Source organism: Palaemon carinicauda, chromosome 45 (assembly GCF_036898095.1).
Source record: "Palaemon carinicauda isolate YSFRI2023 chromosome 45, ASM3689809v2, whole genome shotgun sequence".
NCBI lineage: Eukaryota > Metazoa > Arthropoda > Malacostraca > Decapoda > Palaemonidae > Palaemon > Palaemon carinicauda.
The window spans coordinates 33,214,266-33,238,763 of record NC_090769.1 but is presented as its reverse complement, the minus strand read 5'-3'; the positions used below and the strand labels follow the sequence as shown (position 1 = coordinate 33,238,763).

The following is a 24,498-nucleotide window of genomic DNA, read 5'->3' as shown; positions in this document are numbered from 1 at the left end:
AGACAGTGGAAGACCATGGTACAGAGGCTATGGCACTATTCAAGACCAGAGGAAAATGGTTTGATTTTGGAGTGTCCCTCTCCTAGAAGAGCTGCTTGCCATAGCTAAAGAGTCTCTTCTACCCTTACCAAGAGGAAAGTAGCCACTGACAATTGCAGTGCGGTAGTTAACCCCTTGGTGAAGAAGAATTGTTTGGTAACCTCAGTGTTAACAGGTGTATGAGGACAGAGGAGAATCTGTAAAGAATAGGCTAGACTATTCGGTGTACGTGTAGGGAGAGTGAACCGTAACCAGATAAAAGGATCTAATGTAGTAGCCTACTGTCGGGCTAGTCATAGGACCCCATGACGGCGAATGGAATGAAAGGATGAAAAATTCAGTTAAGGAATATAGATACTTAGGAAATTAGTGCTCAGAAAAGGGAAACCATGGTCTCAGTATAACTAAAAGGGAAGCAAAAGTAGAATACATGGCGCAAGAAGTTAGGAAGTATGGAGTCCGTAAAAGAGTAGATTTGACATTGCTGGAGAGAATAAAGATCTATGAGGCAGTAGTAGTACGCACAATATTTGTAAATATTGAAACACTGGGAAAAAGAAACGAAAGAACTAGACGGTATACAGTACAAAATTATGAAAGGAATGTTTGAATAGGTTGCTACCACACCTTATTGGGGGTTGAAAGCAGAAACAGAAATTTGGCCAGTTGAAACTTGAAAATAGATCAGAGTATAAAAAGGTGATGATTTTTCATAGCATCAGATGATAAACGATTAGTTAAGGAGATAGTGGAAGACAAACTTAGGGAACCACATGGGGAATGTTGGAGAAAAAGTAGCCTATCATAGAAATATGTAATAAATATGATATTAAAATTGAAGAAGTAAGGAAGTATAAAAAGCAAGAACTCAAAATAGAAATATGGCAAATGAAATTAAAAGAAAATAGAAGAAAAGAAAGCAGAGATGACCAAACTGAATTTTGTGAATAGTAATGGCAGAAGAGATTACATAGAACTTAACACTAAAGAAGCAGTAATAGTTATGAAAACAAGTTTGATATAATATAATTAAAAGAAAATTATAAAGACATTAATGACAAGGACAAGCTTTATGTGTTGTGCAGTGAGACAGATGATACAACGGAGCATATTTTTAGCTGTAAAAAATAAGAAAATTTCGAAACAATGGTATAGAATTAGGAAATCTAGAAACACCAATTAAAGATGTTGCCAGATATATCAGAAATTCCATTGAAGTTAGAAGTAAAAGTGTGTAAGATGTGCTGTCTGTGTAAGAGGTAACTAACGATAATGAATTTTCTGCTTACTATAACGCTTTGCAACTATTACTCTTCTTCTAGTAGTGTGCCCACAATCACAGTGCTGTGGAGAGAGCAACGAGGAACCTGAACTTGGAACTTCTCATGTTATCAACTATTTATACTTTTCTAAATGTTATTCGTTATTGTTATGTAACTAAATAGAGGTAAGTCTTGTGACTCTTTATACAAGCAGTGTTTTGTAGAGGTGGCGATTTAAAAGGAAGAACAATTTAAAAGAAATTGGGAAGGTCGATTGAAGGAACTCGTTCCCAAAATGCTTTACGGTTAACCAAAACAATATCTCCATTTTGGGGACGAGGTTTTATTATCCAATGTAAACAATCTGGCGTACTATCTTCACTCCAATGCAAATTCATCCCATTCATGTTACCTATAAATCTTGATTGTCCCTAATATTTAAGAAAGGAATTACGCTTAGTTTTAAGCTAGCCTACCGTAACAGTTAGCCTAACCAAGGATAAACATAAAGACAGTTTTATGGTAATTTAATTTCTCTAATGTGAACCTAAATGTTCACAAATTAGGTACTGTACTTCGCTTTTTTAACCATTATTAATGGTGCAAAGGTGATGTTATGCCTGTTAAAATTGACATATGTATATTTGGGGAACTTTGGGTTGTTTGTAGTTTTAAGGATAAGAACCTTTCCCTCCTCAATGGGAATTCTCTAACAGGTCACCGAACACCATTTAAGCTTATTTTTTTTTATTTTCGGCAATCGTCTGCCCTTCAGCAACAGTTACTTTGCATCCTTATATTGTACCTCTGTTCTTGTTTCCATTCTTCAATGTTGATATCCAACCTCTCTAACTTTTACCCCATAGTGTAACACTGGTGTTGGTGTTACTTTAAGTTTTTTTGGGTGCTGACTTACCCTCCCCCCAGCTCTAGCGCTTAGTGAAATAGGAGCCTTTGTATATCAGCGGCCAGTTCCTCACGTGTTCATTAAAAATTGACATCAACTAACCTAAACTTTCCCCTCTAACCTAACCTACAAGCCGTCCTTACCTACTTACCTAACAGGAGGTGGGGCTAGCGAACCCCCCTTACACTGCCGTATTCTAAGTTAGACAATGATACATACAGCCCATGATATATTGCAAGTACAATTCAGGTATATGGTATTTTGTCCTATGTGCACCTTAGTGAAGAATTGCTTTACTCGTAATTTTATAGATTAAAGCTGTTGTGGATCTTGACATGATAAGGGGATAAATGTGAGGCAAAAGAGGTTGCTAAAACTAGGAATGAATGGCTAGCAATTGTGACACAGTTCTGATGGGCCTTGCTGCTTCCTCCGTTTGTCTTGGTGACCGCTGAAGTAGCAATAGTAGGAGATTCTGCATATGAATTTTCATATGTGGTGGGTAACAGATAGGGTGGGCTGTGGCACCCTATCTGCACCAACCAAACTCGGTTGAATCCCTCGTCAGGCTGGGATGAGCTAAGAGGAGAATAGTTCCCTTATGTTTTTTTTTTTATGTTGGCTACCCCCAAAGTTGTGGGGAGTGCCTTGGTAGATGGATAGATAGTGTATCTCAAAATCTTATTACTGGGTCTTACCTTGTGAAGAAATGGAGTACTGACTGATCTTTGCCTGAGTGAGTGAACTGCATAAAGGCGTGCGGGTGGCAATGTAGCATTTCGTATCGAGGAACTGACTGACGCACGCACTGGGTCAGATTTGACTGGCGGTTGTGTTATCTTACTACTATATGACTCTTAACTTAATATATCAGTGAGAAGATTGGAGAATTCAGCATCGGACAAAATATATAAAAATATTATAGTAGAAATGGTTTTTAGATAACTTAGGGTTAATATATTAAATGACAATGAAAACATTGTGGAAGGCGTCTTTACAAGTGCTACCCCCCTCAAGACAATTATGAAAATAATCGATTAAAAGCATTGGAGAGGGTGCATCAGGCAACTGATCCCTTAATGTAGTTATAATGGTGGGGAAGAAGAAGTAGTACTCCAGTATTGTCACAAGGTTCTGGTGGCAATCTCCACAAGGCCTCCAGGTACTATCAGATTTCTTTACCGTGAGAAGAGGGGACGCTTTCCTACAGATCCCCAGGTCTGAGGGGAACTTTCTTGGTCCTCCTTGGTCTCACCAGGTCTAAGGGGAACTTCATGGGATCCCCTGGGCCTCCCCTGTTCTTACAGGAATGCGCTAGGGCTCCCTCCCCAGGGCTGAGGGGAACTTTCTGTGGCCCCCAGGACTGAGGGGAACTTTCTGTGGCCCCCAGGACTGAGGGGAACTTTCTTAGATCCCCTGGGCCTCCCTAGATCTGAGGGGTAATTTCTTGGGCTCCCTGAGCCTCCTCAGGGATGAGAGGAATGTCTGCTCTCTATCAAGCCAAAATAAAAAGTGGTGTCATATCTCCGGTGTGCATGAGGGGGGTGGCTGACCTAAACCCCCTCTAACTAGTAGCGGGACGTTATACCTCGTTAAAAGTTTAATGGCTGTTTCAGCTTTCCCTGAAATATATATCCACAGTAAAGAGTGTATTAGTTGTAGGAACAAAACCAGTTTTACTATAAGATTTTTATACATATATTGCCCGCTGTAGAATTTTCTGGTCGTCTCACTGATATATTAATCATGCATATCTATGTTTTATGTACTCTTAGGTTACAATTTATGTGTTTGTAAGAAAAAACAATTGTCAGTCAAATCTGACCCAGTGTGTGCTTCAGTTGGTTCCTCGACCTGAGGTGCTACATTGCATGCCTTTATGTACTTCGCTCGCTCAAGCAATAAATCATTCCATGCCTTCACAACTAGTGACCTGCTTGATTGGACAGTAACTACACAGCTTTGGCCACACCATTAATGGACTCACTCCGGCTGCTGTACCCACCAAACGGTGAGGGTACCTAATTAAAGTACAGTACAAGGGTTTATATGATGCATAGGAACAAACACAGTTTTTTAAGTAATTTGTATTTTTCTCAGAGCCAGTTGGATAACCGCTTGTTATCCAACTTTAACGACTAATTCCAGGTCGCTCTGAAACAATCTATCTAATTAAGGGACTTAGATTTGTATGGCTAGGAAAAATACAAATTACTTTAAATATTTGTCATTTTTTCCTAACCATAGGGTAATCATACTAGTTTATTAAAAAAAGTAAAATTAAGTTTTACCTGGTGATCAATGAAAGATTGCAGTCATCACAAGATAAGCATGGCTCATAAGTCCTATTGGTATGACAAAATAGAAATAGCTGACGTTTACTGGCTCCACCTACAGATGGCAATTAGCCTGCTCTCACTAACCCTGTCTCTTTGGCAAGTTCCCTTCAGTATTTGTTTAACACAACAGCCATTGTTACTGGATAAAAATCCTTTAAAGATGTGATGATGATCGCATTTCGGAACTTTATTCTCTCCAGAAAACAATCATGACATGTGAAATAATATGAGTTGGTGAAATAACATTAAAGCAGTGAATGTCATGCAAACATATGATAATACTCTAAACCTGAGACCTTTAAGTCACAACCCTCCAACCACTCTGCTACTCCTAGGCCAAAGGTCAAAGTGAAGCTCCACCACCCAGCAGCCAGCTGTGTTTACATTATTAAAAGCTTAACAGCCTTTCCAGCTTCACTGAAGTCATACTCCTATTAAAGGTCTCAGGTCTGTATGATTATGAAAAATACAGTTGTTCCGACACTAAATACAAACCCTTCCACTTTTTACAGTACAGTACTAGGGATATACTTTTGGCAAAGCAGAAAGACTAGCCATAAGACTTTTAGCTAGGTCTAACTACTCCATTGCTCGTTAGCAGGGGCTGAGGGTAGGGGGGTCGCTGGCTACCCCTCTCATGCATAGGTGTTGTCTCATAATTTTTTTCTTTCGGCTCGGGAGAGAGTGGAAATTGTCTCTCTCCACCTACTACTGCTATTTGCCTAATTCTTTGTTATTTGCCTTTTCTCTTTACAGATGTGATTTTTTTCTTATTGCCGTTCAATATCCAGGACCTGAAAAGCGCTCTTGCAGTACCTTCATATCTGGGGTTGAGACTGATCCTCACTCGTCATGTCCAGCCTGCAGAGTATGGCAGTGTACACAAGACAACACCTGCGAGGAATGCTGAGAGTGGTCTTCCTCCCAGTGGGAGAAATTTTGGCAGCATCATAAGAAGTCTAAGAGGGTCTTTTCTCCTTTGAGGTCTTCCTTGAAGTCAAAGAAACATCAGACTTCTTCTCTAAACCCCCCCCCCCCCCCAATCTCTTCCTGTAGCACCTGCTTGCTTGGATTCCTCCAGGGACCGGTCAAATAGGAGTATTGACCATCTAACTCCATGTCAACCCCATGGATCAAAAGACACTATCGCTTTCCCATTTGAAGGGACCCACTCCCTTGTGGGAAACCTTTTCTCTTGATGATTTGGCCTTCACTGGGTGTTGCTGGTCGCCTTTCGAAGGAATGCCTCTGGGAGCTTCTGCAGCAGGGAGCTGAGAAGAAGCGTACTCTGGCTTCTTCGGAGGTTGATGCAGAACCATCACCCAGGAGTGCTGAAGTTCCTGTGCCTAAGGATTTCCCTGCTTCTGCTGCCAGTGACGTCGAGCCAAGTCCATCTTCTCTGCTGTCGCCTGCCGCTGCTGCTGCCTCCAAAGACTGTACTTCTCCTTCTGAGTTCTCTCAGAAGGAGGGAACTGAAGAACTTAAAGACCATTCCTAAGTCCTCGGGAAGAGTTTCCGCACCTCAGCAAGAGAGGTCAAGAGGAGTCTCTTCTCCCAATACGTATTCAATGGTCTATCCCGACGACTTCAACCCACCCTGCTCTCCTTTGGGTGAGAGCTCGGAGGTGGATGAGCAATTCAAATTCGAGGACGACTACTTGCCTAGAGCCGCTAGCCCCAAGCTGACGAAGGCAGAGTAGAAGTAGTCGGAGCATGCCTCTTGTAGGTTTTGCCCTTCATGAGAGCTATCAACGGCTTGTCAAATCTAGCAACAGCCCCTCAAGATGGCAAGGACATGGTCCTAAACCATGTTTATGGCATTCAAAGACCCGAGGGCCAGTGCTGCTTTGCCTTGGTCCAAGGGGTTGAAGAGTGCCAGTAAGAAGGCAGTCTCACAAGCTACCAGCTCCTCCAGCTCCCTCCGAGTAGGCTCCTCCTGTCGGGGTTCGTGCAGCAGATGAGGTATTTTGAGGTTACTAACGAGCCTCTTCCGTCCCTGCCTCTAGACCACTCTATAGAGGCACTAACCAGAGGAGTCCCCTTCGAGAGACTGTCGGGTCTCTCAGCCTCCTTCACGGCTTCAGAGATCATTAACCAAGAGAAGGTCGGCACCAGGACAATTAAGTTCCTCTCCCACAAGCCGAAGTGTCCAGACTGAGAAACTCCACTTTTGAGGGGAGTTCCCTGTTTGAGCCGGAAGACGTCGAACGGGTGGCAGAGAGATGGAGGTAGTCTAACCAGGACATCATCCTCCAGAGGCCTTTACATCTAGGTCCTACCAAGCTCCACCACAAAAGAAGCACCGACCACCAAAATCACAGACGAGCAAGGCTATGGCTACCACAACAACGCAGAAGGTGTCTAAGAAATCCTTTCACAACAAAGATCATAAAGGGTCAAAGTCCTTCCATGGAGGGAGGGGAAACAGGGGTGCCGGCCGAGTGTTGCCCGCTAGGATGGGCAACACTCCCACCTGCAGGGTATGCCTGCAAAGCCACTGGCAGAGATGGCTGCAGTTCGCGGCCGAATCCTGGACGGTCGCAGTGTTTCGTTCAGGGTATCATGTCCCGTTCATTTAATCTCTCCTTCCATTGTGTCGGGATCCAGTCCCGTCAAACTCCTACATGAAGGGATCCGTGAAGGAACTGGCCCTTCGAGCTGAAATCCAGACCATGTCGGAGAAGGGTGCTCTCCTGGAGGTCCTCATCGGGTCCCCAGGCTTCTTCAGTTGACTCTTGTGAAAAAGGCATCTGAAGGCTGGATACCGGTCATCGACCTCTTAGCCTTGGACAAGTTTGTCATGTAAACTTTGTTCAAGATGGAGACAACGGACATGGTCAGACAAGCGGTAAGACCACATGTGCACACTGGATCTCAAGACACTTACTTCCAGATCCCAATCCATCCATCTTTAAGGAAGTTTCTAAGAATTATATTCGACAACAAACTATACCAATTCAAGGTGCTATACTTTTGTCTTTCTACAGCACCTCAGGTCTTCATGAGAGTGTTCACCCTAGTGTCATCTTGGGCTCAAAGAATCGGCATCTGTCTCCTCAGATATCTGGATGACTGGTTGATTCTAGCAGACTCTGTGGCTACCCTTCTGCAACACCAAAACAGGCTTCTAGAGTCTTGCCAAGGTCTGGGGATCATGGTAAATCTCGAGAAGTCAAACCTGCTCCCCTCTCAAAGACTGGTTTACTTGGGCATGATTATAGACACCGTTCAGCAGAAAGCCTTCCCATCAGACGAAAGAGTTCAGAGACTGAGAAGGGTAGCAGGGCCCTTCCTCAGGCGAGAAGAACTCCCAGCCCAGTGTTGGTTGTATCATAGGTCACCTATCATCCCTTTTCTGTCTAGTTACCTACAGTCGCCTCAGGATAAGATCTCTCCAGTGGTGGTTTAAGTCCCAGTGGAATCAAGCAAGGTATCAGCATATAAATCTCCTAGAGAAAAGGGCAACCTTTCTAGCCCTCCAACTGTTTCAGCAGTTCCTGGCAGGTCACTCCATAGTGTTTATGAGCTACAACACTATGATAGTGGCTTACATAAACAAACAAGGCGGTACCTTTTCGCTGCCCCTGTGCCATCTAAGAGTAGAAATACTCAGATGGACAGAAGACAACTCGGTGTCCTTGTCGGCTTGCTTCATTCCAGGAAAGAGGAATGTGCTTGCAGACAACCTGTGCAGAGCAACTCAGATAGTGGGCTCTTAGTGGTCTTTGAATCTTCCAGTAGCCAACAAAGTCTGGACTTTGTGGGGTTCCCCAACTGTGGACCTTATTTGCAACGGCCATGAACGTCCGGCTCCTGCTGTCCCGGATCCCCAGGCTCTTTGTCAAGATTCATTCCAACAACGGTGGGGCAACATCAACATATATGCTTTTTTCCCCATTTTGTCTGATGAGAAGATTCCTCAACAAGACCAGAATAAGCGAAACCTATCAATGACGCTAATAGCTCCACTATGGCATCACATAGAGTAGTACCCGGACCTTCTGCAGCTCCTGATGAAACTCCCGAAAGAACTCCCTCCATGACACGATCTACTCAAACAGCCATATGCAAACATCTTCCACAAGGCCGTAGCTTTGATTCAGCTTCACGCCTGGAGACTGTCCAGCACCTTCTCACTCAAAGAGGATTTTAGCAGCAAGTTGCAAACAGGATGGCTGAACACCTTAGACGATTTTTGGCATCAGTCTACCAGGCTAAGTGGACTGTCTTCTGTGATGTGTCATGAAAGAGGTATCTCTCCCCTCGATGCCACTATTCCAGCAATAGCAGAGTTTCTTGTATACCTTTGGAAAGAAAAACTTCTCTCTGTCTCAGCTGTGCAAGGCTACTGCTCTGCCTAAAACCTTGCTTTTAGACTGAGAGGAGTAGCTATTTCCTTCTAGTTGGAACTTTCTCTCTTCATATGAAGTTATTAGATTACCTGTCTCCAAGTTGGAAGTTAGACCTCATCCTTGGAATGTGGTTTGTGTCCTTCAGTCTCTGAAAGGTGCCCCCTACGAACCATTACGCCAGGCTACAGATTGACACCTTACTTGGAAGACAGTGTTCCCACTCACTTTGGCTTTGGCCAGAAGAGTTACTGAATTGCATGGTCTTTCTTACGACATTGTCCATTCAAGGGAATGGGGAGAGGTAATTCTCAACTTCATACCTGAGTTTATTACTAAGACTCAAAATCCAAGAGTAGCGAATCCTAGATTTGGGCCCTTACAGATTAGGAGTCTTCATTCAGTAACCGAAGACCCAGACCAACTGATACTTTGCCCAGTGAGAAGTCTGAGGTACTACCTCAAGAGAACAGCAGTTGCTTGTCCCCATGTGTCTGCACTCTTTGTCGGCATAGGGAAGGTCAAGAGCAGGATCATGAAAAACACTATCTCTTCATGGATTTGCAAGGTCATTGACCTAGCAATTAATCCAGACCCTCCTTCACCACGATGACCCAGAGCTCATGACGTCAGGGGCATTGCAACATCCCTGGCGTTCAAAAAGAACTACTCTGTAACGCAGGTTCTGCAAGCGGGCGTGAGGAAGCATCAGACGACAATTACCGCCCACTACCTGCAAGACGTAACCTACAGGAGCATGGAAACATTTTCCATTGGTCCTGTGATGTCTGCACAACAAGTGGTTTAAACACCTCAGACTCTTTGATGGACAAATATTTAGCAGGGAGTTGAGAGCTAAGGTTACCCGGGATTAGTCGGGTGAATGTGTAAGAATGACTGGCTTTCTTTCTTCCTTCACCTTCCCATCTCTTGGGGAATCAGCACAGCCGACGTTACCTTTCTGCAGATGAGTAACCTAGTCTAGAAATAATACTTGTTGCATCTCCAATACCTCTAGGGAGGGGGATTGGGTAATGTCTAAGGTACTTTCAAAGATTCCTATGACTAGAAGAACTCATACTTGAACAGTCAAATTGCTAGTATCAAGAGCACACAGCTTGCCTAGGCCATTAATTGTTCATAGCCCAATTTTTTTTAGCGTGGTGTTAGGGTTCCCACTGATTACGATCTACGTTGTAAGGAGAGAACCCCAGGCCAATGCTGAGAGCCAGTTGGTATGGACTTCCACCCTCTTAAGAGGTAAGTTATCCCTATAAATACCAAGGGCATATATAGAGTGATAAAACAAATGACAAATTTGGAAGTAATTCGTATTTTTCCTAACAATACAAACTTGGAGCTATTTATACAGATTGGCCAGCCAGCACCTGTCCCCCTTAGAAATTCTTGCCTGCAAGCAAAGTGGGTGCTCAGCCTAGGTGTGTGACTGAGCAGGGTAGCCGGCTACCCTGCTTCCCCTCCTGTTAACTATCGGTTGGGTAGTTATCTTCACTAACAGTCTCATGGCTCGTCTTTCAGCTACACCTAAAGTAATATCCCTATGAATAGCTCCAGGTTTGTATCGTCTGGAAAAATACAAATTACTTCTGAATATTTCAAATTACTTTTAAAATTTGTCATATTGATCAAAAGATGGTGATTTTTCCTTTGTCAAAGACCCTTTATTAGCTCAACTAGGCATAAGAAGAAAATCTCCAGAAATGCCATCTCCTTTTGGCTTCAAAAAAATATGGGGAAAGCAAATCCTCCAATGTAGGATCTGGAAGAACATGTTCGAACAGCATTCAATAAGTCAGAGTGATTGGTGTGACACTAACTTTCAAGAAGAAACTGTAAGTGGTGCAAGTATTGAAGGCAAAATTCTAGAAAAGCCAGACAACCTTTGCAGCCCTCTACCTAATGGAATATACCCACAAGTCTTTTGATACATTCTCATTGGGACATGTGGTAGCTTCTCAGCAAGTTGTATAGAGTACTTCCTCCCTTCACAGTATTGTACAAGAAGCACCTAGCTTAAGATAGTCGTAACATTAGTCTAGCAATGAGAAGTAAAGATGTCAGGCCATTTCTCCTTTTTCCCCTCCCTTTGGGTGCAGCCATTACTCGTTGTATCGGACTTGATGCAAGTAATCATCTTTGCTGAACAACTTTTCTGTATTACAGTAATAGATATAAAAGACTTTACCGCCCCCCCCCTCATATGAGGGGGGATGATGGTCAGAAATGTAAACCCATCATTTGCCATTAGCGAATACATTTCATGCTTTATATCCTGGAAGGAAGTAGGTTCCTCTTTAGCTTATCATATGATAATCTTTTTTCAAATTGGTAGGAAGTGGTTTGAAGTCATCATTCTTGCAACTCTTTAGGTCCGAGTATCTTGACATGCCAGGATTTTAAACCAGCCAGTTTCTATATAGGAAGTTCCTCCCTCCTAGTTATAAGTCTTCTATTAAAGGATGAGGGTTTGTATTTGTGTAAGAACAAATTATGAATTTTAAAAGTACAGTACAGTAGTTTATATTTTTCCTAACTATACAAACCTGAGTACTTTAAGGTACACTTCCACCGCCTAATCCACCACACAATTTCAGTAACTATTGACACCTTTAAAGACTTCCAACTTCACTGAAATCATACTCATTATTAAAGGACAGGGTTGTATAGTTAGGAAAAATACAAATTACTTTTAAAACCAGGGATATTAAAGCCGCAAGGTTTATCAAGTCAAAGGCTGCAACAAGATAAAATTTAAGAAGTCTAGATGTTTTTATATGATTTTTATATAATTAAGAATTGAAGAAAAATTAGCAATTACTGTAATAGCATTAATGATGTACTGCACAGTATGATAGGATATTTTATTTAAATGTTTAAAATAGTTACCATTTCAATACAGATAAAGAGGATTTTCAAATTAAATACTTTTTATCTTATTGTTTTTTCAGGTAAAATGTCTCACTCCTTGAATTCATTCTCAGTCAATGAGGAGAAACCCATGCAGCCAGTTACAGAGCTTGATGGCCCATCCACATTTTTTAATGATGCTTCCCGTGCCCCAGAAACTACTTTTATAGTTCCACATCCTGAAATGCCAGAATCTTTCTTAAACCTTGGGAGCAATGCAAGACCAGCAATTTCACCGGGGGCGGAAACAGTTGATGAGCATGTTTTACTGAATAGTAATGACGAGGTCATTAGAGAAGAAGTAACATCAGCTCCATTGCTCTGCCTTGATCCGTCCACGGGCCTTCATGTTCTTGTTCATAACCTATGTCAAACTATTCAACCACCACCAGAACCACAGGTAGGTTACTGTTTTATGGTATTGTTGTGGAAAGTTATGGTTACCTTAATTATTGTTATTACAAGTTAAGCTATAACCCTAGTTGGAAAAGCAAGATGCTATAAGCCCAAGAGCTCCAACAGGGAAAATACCCCAATGAGAAAGGAAACAAGGAAATAAATAAACTACAAGAGAAGTAATAAACAATCAAAATAAAATATTTTAAGAACAGTAACAACATTAAATTAGATCTTTCATATGTAAACTATAAAACTTCAAAGAAAAACAAGAAAAAAAAAAAAACAGGCGGTAGAGAAATAAGGTAGAATAGCATAGTCAAATGTACCCTCAAGCAAGAGAACTCTAATCCAAGATAGTGAATGGCCATGATACTTAGGCTATGGCACTACCCAAGGCTAGAGAATAATGGTTTGATTTTTGAGTTTCCTCCTAGAAGAGTTGCTTACCATAGCTAAATAGTCTCTTCTACCCTTACCAAGAAGAAAGTAACCACTGAACAATTGCATTGCAATAGTTAACCCCTTGAGCAAAGAATTGTTCGGTAATCTCAGTGTTGTCAGGTTGATGAATGTGGAAAGAATAGGTCGGACTATTCGATGTATGTGTAGGTAAAGACAAAATGAACTGTAACTAGAGAGAGGGATCCAATGTAGCACTGTCGGGCCAGTCAAAGGATCCAATAACTCTCTTATGCTAGTATCTCTATGGGTGGGTGGTGTCCAGGCCAACCTACTACCTACAATGATATAGAGATACTGTATAATGCTTTAATATCAAGAATAAACCTGTTTGTATACACTTTTATATATGGTCTGTGTGGACACTGATTTCTTAGCCTAAAAGATGCACCTTCCAAAAAAGATTCACCCCATTGTCACAAGGGAGTCATAACAGATTAAAGAAAACAACTACTGTATTATACAAAAAGGCCTTAGTAAGTCCATCTAAAGTGGGGTCTAGCCAATCAGACTTAGAGCAAGATACAACTTGTAACAAATGAGAAAAAAATTGGGGCATACCACATGCTCATACATATGTGTATTGTATAATTATACAGTATATATATATATATATATATATATATATATATATATATATATATATATATATATATATATATATGTGTGTGTGTGTGTGTGTGTGTGTGTGTGTGTGTGTGTGTAAATTCATAGCCATCACCATTCGGCACTGATGTCTTATAATACCTATAATATAAAGATATTACCTATATATATATATATATATATATATATATATATATATATATATATATATATATATATATATACAGTATATATATATGCAGTATATATATATATATATATATATATATATATATATATATATATATATATATATATATATATATATACTGTGTATATATATATATATATATATATATATATATATATATATATATATATATATATATATATATATACTGTGTATATATATATATATATATATATATATATATATATATATATATATATATATATATATATATATATATATATATTTCTGGGCTCGAACCTGTGCCGCCCAGTGAATAAGCTCCATTTAGCACTTATTCTTAGGTAATTTACTGCTAAATATACCAGAGAAAAAATGTAAAGGAGTGCTAGGTTAACTAGCTCGCTCACCTATTGGTGTCGGTATAAAATTGGGCGTATAATCCAGAGGTCCCGCACTATTTAGATTCATCCACGACAGAAACCCCAATAGAGGAGAGCCGTTCAACCTCACTCGGTACTACTAACACTGCATCCGCTCAGAACCCAACTCCTTTTAGCACGTCTTGTGTTGTAACCCGCTTTTTTGTTGTGCTCTCGTTTTTCCACTTATTTTCATTGGATTATGGCTTCTTCGTCGGTTTCCCAGGAGACACCGTCTAAGTTAAGTACCAAGCTTGGTTTTGCTGTGTTTTGAGCAACCTAGATCGTTTAATATTTGAATTATAGGAGTTTATTCTCTTCGTTCATATCGATCTTGCTTGAATCCACTTACAGTTGGTACTCCTGTTTTGAGAGCTTTTAGTTTCACTCGCGGTGTTACTATATGTATTATTTTTATTATTTTTATTATTAAATTTTATTTGTTATTGTGGATATTCATTATTTAGCGTTTAGAACCCTCGTGGTTCACTTTTTGGGCCGATATCATTTACGTATCGTTATGGCTGCCGACCTTCGTTGCTAGGCGGCAATGTTATTTTTTAAGCCATCAGGTGTGTCTTTTGTGATTTAATTATTATGTTGCATGCCTTGCCCAAAAAATTTTTATGTGTTTATTTTATATTATCAACGCTATCACTATTATAATGAATATTGTGCTATTACTCCGTTTGATCTGTCTGGTTGGGGATCGTCAGTTGGTAGCCCTGCTGCTCCGTATCACGTGATCCTCCCCCATGCTCCCCCTCTCGCTAGGTGGGCGGCTAGGCTTCTCTCCCCCCCTCCCCTAGGGGACCGTTGCCTTCCCTCCTTTTAGAGGGGGTAGTTCAGTGTTTATGGACTTTGTCCTCCGGGTGTCCCGGCGGGTTCGTCTCTGTCTAGTCTGGTTGGCCACCGGTCAACAGAGTTGGATCCCGGAGCACCCTATTTTATATTCACTTATCACACTGGTTTATGTTATATGAAACCCTCTGGGTTCGGTTGGCGGTTCTTATCTACAGTTCCGTCCCCCTATTAATTTATAACAGTTCCTATGATTATATATAATGATTATATGACAGATCACTATCCCGGAGTTCCTATACGAATTGGTTTTGGATACTTTTATTTCCCGGCCCGGGGCTTAGCCTCGCCCCGGGAAATCAGACACCATGTGTCTTAATTTTTTGTTGTTGCATCCTTTTTTATGCTCCCGGCTCGACCGGAATGGATGGCTATACTTTAGTCTTAAGCTAGACTTATGTTTAGGCCCGGGTCCTCCGGACCCGCCCCTACTTAAGAATATTACAGTTAAGCTCTAATCTTGTGTTAGGCTTATGTTAGGCCCGGGTCCTCCGGACCCGCCCCTACTTAAGAGAATTACAGTTTCTCATATACTATTCTTTTTATAGATGGTGCATTGTCAAACGACGGCCTGTGCAGCTGTTCTACATCAGCCCTGCGGCCATACCGTCTGTCGGTCTCACGCCCTCTGCGGAGTGCAGCTGGAGGATGTCGTGGTATGGCACCCGGATAACTGTGTGGTCTGTTTTGACCTCGTTACCACCCTTGGATCTGACTCGGTGAGTCCCGTTGGCTATGTTGCCTTCTTATTTATCTTACCTTTTTTGGCATACATACACTATTTAGTAAGATATCTATGGTCTTGAAGGACCACTGGGAGTCTTCCCTTTTTAATTCCCACTATTATTTCAGGCATCCCCGGAGCAAAAGTCTGCGGCTCGGGCCACACTGAAAGTGTGGGTTGGTGGTTTTGCCCGGAACGTGAAGTCCAAGCGGCCGTACGTCCTCTCCGAGGACTACTGTTCCTTGATTTACCCCAACGCCAAGTCTTCAGCCGCTGTGGCTAGGCATGTTGCAGCTCCCATCATTGCCCACATTGATGCCACCATAGCGGGGTTCATTGATCCAGAGCAGGATCCGTCGGACGCCCCCGGAGATCTAGAAGACAATGTTGCCTCCATGAACCTTGACGTGGAACCCATGTTATTGGATGATCCAGATACAGGTAGGGTGGTAAGTGAGGCAGGTGTTTCCGGCGCTGAGATTCCTATCCTCAGCCCCTCTCTTTCTTCTTCATCTGATCGCTCTTCCTTTCATGGTTTTTCTGGGGACCGTGATTCGTCTCAACGATCACACTCGTTTCCCCCCAAGAATAAGTCTAGAACCTTACCTAAAGCTCATAAGCCTCATAAGGCTTCTCATGGTTCTAAGCAGAATACAAACCTGTCATCTAAGGCTTCTGGCTCCTCCTCTAAGTCTCGCGACCCGGGAGTTCATTCCGCCACTCCTGCTGCTAGCCCGGGCCTTTCCGAATCAGCCATGCTTCGCATCGTGTCGGAGATGCAGGCTAAGTTGGTATCAGAGATGCAGTCTAAGATGGACACGATGTTCTCTAACATCGGTCAGAGACTTGGGGCATTAGAGCAAGGTGCTCCGGAGCGAGTCCAAAGCTCTCTCATCCCGGATGCCTCTAAGCTCCCGCCGTTTGCCAAGAATAACCCTTGGCGTATGGCTCTTCATTCCCCGTTCTCAGACGGAATGTTAACTTTGGAGGGTCTTGGCACTCGTCCCCTAGAGGACTTTGAATTCTTTCCTCCTGGTCTGGCATTTCCATTTCATGGTTATGCCAGGCTTACCGAGGAAGCTTTGGTTCGGTTAGACAAGGTCCCCAAAGAGACAGTCATCTTCCCTAAAGAGCAAGCCCAATCTGTGTGGGCCAGATTCCTGAATTACATCGGCTGCACCAACACCATGTTGACGCCTTATAAGAGCTCCTTCACAATGTTCTTAATGGACAAAAACACCGTGACTCCATGTGTCAATAAGGTAGCAGAGCTTGCCTTCCAATATGCTCTGGAGGAGAAGCCCTTGCCTCCCATCCGAGAGGTGGATCCAATCTCCCTCCTTCTTCCTTCAGGCATTGAGTGTTGGGACAACGTCCATACCACCTTTACCTCTGGCAAGCTAGCAGCAGACTGTGCTTCAGTAATGTTTAGTGAGCGGCTTCCCCGTCTCCCGGAATCCCTCATTAAACAGGAGTATGATTCCCGCCTACGCGTTGGCCGTACTCTGAACTTGGCCACTTCCACGGAGTCGATAGCCTTGACTTACGATACTGAGAGTATTTTTAAGTCTCTCAACAAGGCTACGTTGCAGTCATTATACTATGACCTGTATGACTTCGCTACTGCTAAACGCAGGTTTCGCAAACATGTCCTGGCAGAGGCGACTATTAGGCATGAACCTAATAAGCTTATCCGGTCCTCCTGTTGGGGTCCAAATCTCTTCCCTGAGGTTCTTGTAGAGGAAGTCTTGGCGGAGGCCACTAGAGTCAACCAGAGCCTTAAAGCCCGTTGGGGTTTGACTCCTAAACGTAAATATGACCCTGCAAATTACCAAGCCCGGGGTAGGAAGAAGCTCCGTCCATATACCTCCACCCAGTTCAGGCAACAGCAGAGTGGTTCGTCCAATTTCCGGCTGCCTCTTCCCCCATCTCCTGTTGCCCCTGCACAGCCTTCCACCTCTCAGGCTCCTTCGGACGACTATGTCACCGTTCTGCTCCCTAAGAGCCAGCTTTCCGGTGCCTCCGCCACTTCTCCTGCCTTTAACCAGTCTTATGAGGCTCATAGCTCTTCCCAGAGTTATGGTAGAGGTAGAGGCTACCACCGTGGTTCTAACCAGAACAAAGGCAGGGGAAGAGCCTTTCACAGGGGGAAGAACTTCCGAGGCGGACGTGGAGGCAACTCCTCAAACCAATACTGAGGTGCAGCAGGTAGGGGGGAGGCTCTATGCCTTCCGCAACAAATGGAGGTTCAGTCCCTGGGCTTTCAGTATCATCTCCAAGGGACTGGGGTGGAGTTGGATTCAAGGACCTCCTCCTCCGAACAAATTTCATCAACATTCCAATCCGGACCTGGTCGAATTTGTCCAGGATCTTTTACAAAAGAACGCCATACAAGAAACGAAACACCTGAAGTTTCAAGGTCGGCTGTTCAGTGTCCCGAAGAAGGATTCAGACAAGAGAAGAGTGATTCTAGACCTATCCCTTCTCAACTTGTCCATTCAATGCGACAAGTTTCGAATGCTTACCGTCTCGCAGGTGCGGACCTTACTTCCCCGTGGGGCCGTCACCACCTCTATCGATCTTACAGACGCCTATTATCACGTCCCGATAGCGAGACACTTCCGTCCGTATCTAGGCTTTCGCTTAGGGGACAAAAGTTACTCCTTCAAGGTGATGCCTTTCGGGCTCAACATCGCCCCAAGGATCTTCACAAAGTTAGCAGAAGTCGCTGTTCAGGAACTCAGAAATCAAGGGATTCAAGTAGTAGCCTATCTGGACGACTGGCTCATTTGGTCAGACACCTCCCAAAATTGCCTAAAAGCCACTCACAAAGTCATCCATTATCTTCAATCTCTAGGCTTCCAGATCAACTTCAAGAAGTCCCGTCTTCTTCCAAAATCGAAGTTCCAATGGTTCGGCCTGCAATGGGATCTTATATCTCATACTCTGTGTCTTCCCAAACCCAAGAGGTTAGAGATTGCAAGGAACACCAAACGCTTTCTCAAAGACAAAGTAAGTTCCAGACAACTCCAAGAGAGGATTCTGGGGTCCCTTCAGTTTGCCTCAGTGACGGATCTTCTTCTGAAGGCAAAATTGAAAGATATCAATCGTGTCTGGCGTTCGAGGGCGAACCGGAAGCTCCGGGACAGGAAAGTCCGCCTTCCTCCCATTCTACGGGAAAGACTTCTTCCTTGGACAAGAGCAAACAGTCTGTCAAAGTCAGTTCCCCTTCGATTTCCGCCTCCGAAGTTAATCATTCACACGGACGCATCCTTATCAGGTTGGGGCGGCTATTCTCAGCTCAGGAAAGTTCAAGGTCTTTGGTCCCCCTTGTTCCGCAAATTTCACATCAATGTGCTGGAGGCCATGGCAGTTCTTCTAACCCTGAAACGTCTCGCTCTTCCCAAGAGACAACACCTTCGTCTGGTCCTCGACAGCGAAGTGGTGGTCCGCTGCCTCAACAGAGGCGGGTCAAAGTCAGGGCCTCTGAACCATGTTCTAGTAGCCATATTCTCCCTAGCAGCCTTGAACCGTTGGCATCTTTCAGCTGTCCACCTGGCGGGAGTCCGGAATGTAGTGGCAGACGCCCTGTCCCGGACCTCCCCTCTAGAATCGGAATGGTCACTCGATCTAAAGTCATTTCGGTGGATTCTCTCTCAGGTTCCCGGTCTCCAAGTGGACCTCTTCGCCACGGAGTCCAACCACAAATTGAGAGTATATGTGGCTCCCAATCTAGACCCTCAGGCTTACGCCACAGACGCCATGTCTCAGAATTGGGACATCTGGGAAAAGATTTATCTCTTTCCCCCGGTGAATCTTTTGCTGAAAGTTCTAGACAAGCTGAGATCCTTCAAGGGACAAGTAGCCTTGGTCGCACCCAACTGGCCCAAGAGCAACTGGTATCCTCTCCTGCGAGAGTTGAGACTATACCCTCACCCGATACCCAATCCAGTTCTGTCTCAGATAGTACAAACACGCGTTGTGTACGCTTTCTCAAACATTCAGAGCGCCCTAACTTTATGGACTTTATGAAGTTTGCGGCCATGCATGGTGCCAATATTGATCCTCAAAACACCCTGTTCCTAGAATCGGATAAACGGGATTCCACCATCCGCCAGTATGACTCTGCAGTTAAAAAGTTGGCAAAATTTTTGATAGACTCAGACGTGAACTGTATGAACTTGAACCTTACAGTCACTTTCTTTAGATCTTTATTAGAATCGGGTCTGGCAGCCAATACTATCACCACTATTAAATCTGCTTTGAAAAAGATCTTCCTAGTGGGTTTTAACATAGACTTAACCGACTCTTTGTTAGCTTCAATTCCGAAAGCCTGTGCCAGACTGAAACCGGTTACTCGTCCTACCCCGGTGACCTGGTTCCTTAATGATGTACTCAAATTGGCTTCTGATACCCTTAACAGTTCTTGCGATTACATTCCCCTTCTCAGGAAAACACTTTTCCTGGTGAGCTTGGCTTCCGGGGCAAGAATTTCTGAACTGGCAGCCTTGTCATGAGACCCGGGTCATATTGAGTTCCTGCCTTCGGGAGAGGTCCTTCTTTCACCTAACAAATTCTTTTTGGCTAAGAACGAAGACCCTCAGAACAGATGGTCCTCCTGGAAAATTGTTCCCCTCACGCAAGACCCGTCTCTGTGCCCTGTTACTACTCTTAGGTCTTATTTATCCCGGACCTCCTCTAATTCCTCGGGGCCTCTATTCGTTAGAGAACAAGGCGGTACCATTACTATTAAAGGGATCAGGCAACAAATCTTGTATTTTATTAAACAAGCTAACCCTGACTCTTTTCCTCTTGCACATGATATCAGAGCGGTTGCTACTTCGGTGAACTTTTTTCACCACATGAATTTTACGGACCTTTCTAGGTATACAGGGTGGAAATCACCGTCAGTGTTCAAGAAACACTACCTTAAACATTTGGAAGCCCTAAAATTTTCTACAGTAGCTGCAGGGAGCGTAGTTACTCCCAGGTAACTCACAGGTTAATGCCTTGTCTCTTTATCTCTCCCTCTTACTTGCCTCATTTATACCCTATTGTATTCGTTGGTCTCGCACCTGAATACTGTTATTATATTTGTAAATTTTCAAAACTCCTGAGTATCTGTATATATTATCACTCACGGCATTATTATACCTACCTTATTTGTCAATTGTCTACCAAGTGGATTTATGTTCATATTTAAGATACCCTTATAATTGTTTTTTGGTACTCATCTCTGATTAAAGCATCCTGTATTTCCCTTACGCTTATGTTTTTTCCTTTATTTTGCAAGTTTGGTGACATTTTCTCTTGTATAGATTCACTGGGCGGCACAGGTTCGAGCCCAGAAAAGGGATTTTGACGTAGGAAAAATCTATTTCTGGGCGAGGGACCTGTGCCGCCCAGTGAACCCTCCCAGCTCCTCTCCCTTGGAGTCCCCAAACTTTGGGTGCTAAGGAGTTGGGTTCTGAGCAGATGCAGTGTTAGTAGTACCGAGTGAGGTTGAACGGCTCTCCTCTATTGGGGTTTCTGTCGTGGATGAATCTAAATAGTGCGGGACCTCTGGATTATACGCCCAATTTTATACCGACACCAATAGGTGAGCGAGCTAGTTAACCTAGCACTCCTTTACATTTTTTCTCTGGTATATTTAGCAGTAAATTACCTAAGAATAAGTGCTAAATGGAGCTTATTCACTGGGCGGCACAGGTCCCTCGCCCAGAAATAGATTTTTCCTACGTCAAAATCCCTTATATATATATATATATATATATATATATATATATATATATATATATATATATATATATATATATATATATATATATATATATATATATATATATATATATATATATATATATACTGTATCATTATACATATACTCATATGTATGAGCATGTGGTATGCCCCAATTTTTTTTTTTTTTTTTGTTACAAGTTGGATCTTGCTCTAAGTCTGGCTAGACCCCACTTTAGATGGTAAGCAGCTGCTCTAGAAGGATACTCCAAAATCAAACCATTGTTCTCTTATCTTGGGTAGTGCCATAGCCTCTGTACCACGTTCTTCCACTGTCTTGGGTTAGAGTTCTCTTGCTTGAGGGTACACTCGGGCACACTGTTCTATCTTATATCTTATTTCTCTTCCTCTTGTTTTGTTAATGTTTTTTATAGTTATAAAGTGATATTTATTTTAATATTGTTGCTCTTCTTAAAATATTTTATTATTCATTGTTTCCTTTCCTCACTGAGCTATTTTGTCTGTTGGAGCCCCTGGGCTTATAGCATCCTGCTTTTCCAACTATTAATAATAATATACTGTATAATTATATATATATATATATGTACATATATATATATATATATATATATATATATATATATATATATATATATATATATATATATATATATATATGTGTGTGTGTGGTATGCCCCAATTTTTTTTTCATTTGTTACAAGTCACATCTTGCTCTAAGTCTGATTGGCTGGCCCCACTTTAGGTGGACTTACCAAGACCTTTTTGTATAATACAGTAATTGTATTAACATTCTTTAATCTGTTTTGATTCCCATGTTACAATGGGGTGAATCTTTTTTAGTAGGTGCATCTTTTAGGCTAAGAAATCAGAAAGTGTCCACACATGGAAATTGCCTTATAGGAAATCCAGCCTCATGCATCCACTTTCTTTTCTTCACATCATACACCCTACTCAGCCTTTTCCTCTTTATAAAAAATTATGACAAACATTGCTAACTTCACGTCTGAAAACTTTGCCACATTGGAAATCTCTGATTTCATACTGTGCAGAATACGACAGATATGCGTGTATATACGTCTCTGAAGTGTCAAGGATGTCATCTACACAGAACATACAAGTCACTGATACTGCAATGATAAAGGAGAATCGACCTTTAAGCATCAAGTTCGTGCTGTGGATTTCTTGTTCTAGTCTTTTACAGGAAAGTCCATAGTAAGCTATTGAAAAATCAAACTTAGTCAATAAATTCATAGCCATCACGATTCGGTACTCATGTTATATAATACCTATAATATAAAGTTATTACCAATATATATATATATATATATATATATATATATATATATATATATATATATATATATATATATATATATATATATATATATATATATATATATATATATACTGTATATGTATTTATATACCTGTATATATAGCCACTCAGCAAGTGGCTATTCTGTACTTAGGTACGGGAGTCTTTTTCCCACACTTATGAAGGGGAGTGTGATGTAACCAGGCAAACCCATAACCATATGTGTATACCATATAACATGATTCAGGCAAGCCCATTACATACATATATGCCAGGTCTATAACAGAGGTTTTTAAATATTTAACTTAGCCGGTGAATATATAGCTGCAACTCTGTTGCTCGACAGACAAACTCTACGGAAAAAACTCGCCAGCGATCGCTACACAGGTTGCGGGTGTGCCCAACAGCGCCATCTGTCGACCAGATACCCAGCTCTTATGTAAACAAAGACTCAATTTTCTCTCTGTCGACTTGTTGACAAGACGTACTTTACTCGCTGTTGAAACCTGGAGTTTTTCCCATCATATTTGGTGAAGTACTATATTCTGGTTTGAGCTTTCGCAGTGCAGGTGTTTTATCTTCATCTTAAACCTTGAACTCGTTTTGGATAGATTTAATTTTGGTGATAAAGAGAGTATGGACTTTCTTTCACTTTTAAATGGCCGACCCTTCCCTTAGACGGAAGTGTGTTTAGGCTTATAGTAATTATCTTATCACGTTATAAATTAATTATAGATTTTCCTCTTCGATTAACTTTCCATTTATAATAAACATAAAAAATAAATTTTAATGTTTTGTTTATATGCGACCTTTCCTGAGAGTAGGCGGTCCTAACTTGGAAACCGAAGTTAATCAACGTTGAGCCCTTTATATCATAAATAGCTTTTAAAGAGCTAAGGATTTAAAACTTTTTAAATGAAATATTTGATGAAAGAATTTCTTTGAATAGTCTTCGTACCTTTTTCAAAGATGAACTAACGTTTAGTTTATTTATGCTACGCAGTTGTTGACGTTCAGGACGTTCAACATGCGCTCTATCGTTACGATAGAGAGAGAGTGTATCACGGTTTCACTTTGCAGAAAGAGTAAATCGATTCTGACGTTTTGTTCATTCTTTCTAAGCTTAAATGTTTTAAATTCTATTTTAAAGGAACTTTTTAATTGAAAAACCTTTCAGTTTTTTTCCTTTGGTCAAATAACATGTTTTTTTTTTTTTTGACGAAATGTAATTGGGCTCTTCTCTTAGGTGCGAAATCAAGAGAGAAAGAGAGAGAGAGATAGAGACGGAGGGAGAGAGAGGAGAGAAAACGTTCCGTTCAAGCGGGTAACGTTGTTCTCGAGTTGCTCTCATCCTTAGTCTCTGTACGGGGAGAAAGGATAAAACGTTTTTAGTTTTTATTCTTGTCCCCAGGCTATGTGCGGTTAGAGATTGAAAACGTAGTTTTGAAGGAACTAGTGTTTAGTCTCTTCCCCAGCTACTGAAATTTTTATCTTAAAATATGTTTTCTGTTTTTTGCTGGTATTAATGAGCTTGCATTATACGACTGATTTCGCAATTACTACCTTTTAATGAAGGGTAGAATTGCGTGTTTCAGGTAGAAATCAGTAAAAGTTTCGATTTCAGTGAAATAAGTGCAAAACAGAAAATCGAAGTGATAAAGTGATTTTGCGCAAAGTGTTACAGTGTTGCGTCCGAGGGTTCGTCTGTTCGTGCCTGTCGTTCACCTAGTCCGGGACCTCTTGCAAGCTCCCAAGCCCAGGGGAGAAGTAATGTCGAACGACTTATGGGTTCGAGAGGCCTTGATCAACGAACAGACGTTTCCCTCTATGGTATCGGGTGTATCTTACCAAGATCTCCCCTACCATAAGACGAGAGAGACGTTTTTTCTCCTCGTCATCCGAAGGCTTTTCGCATAAGAAACCTGTCACAAGGTTTCGAAGCCCTTAAGCAAGTCAGTC

The 24,498-nt window shown here is 42.0% G+C and overlaps 1 protein-coding gene across 4 annotated transcripts in view; it reads left to right on the top strand.

The window, feature by feature from the left end:
- The first annotated feature begins 1,369 nt into the window (after positions 1-1,369).
- Positions 1,370-24,498, top strand: part of LOC137634912 (uncharacterized) — a 135,771-nt gene continuing 112,642 nt past the window's right edge. Inside the window, exons 1-3 of one of the 4 annotated variants that reach the window (XM_068367458.1) lie at positions 1,677-1,823; positions 3,984-4,219; positions 11,866-12,224. In XM_068367458.1, coding sequence (XP_068223559.1) covers positions 4,186-4,219; positions 11,866-12,224 — 393 coding nt within the window. In that variant the 5' untranslated portion in view covers positions 1,677-1,823; positions 3,984-4,185. Of the gene's footprint in view, positions 1,487-1,671; positions 1,910-3,983; positions 4,220-11,865; positions 12,225-24,498 lie in introns of those variants that run through there. The other 3 variants (XM_068367459.1, XM_068367462.1, XM_068367461.1) reach the window with 3 other exon arrangements.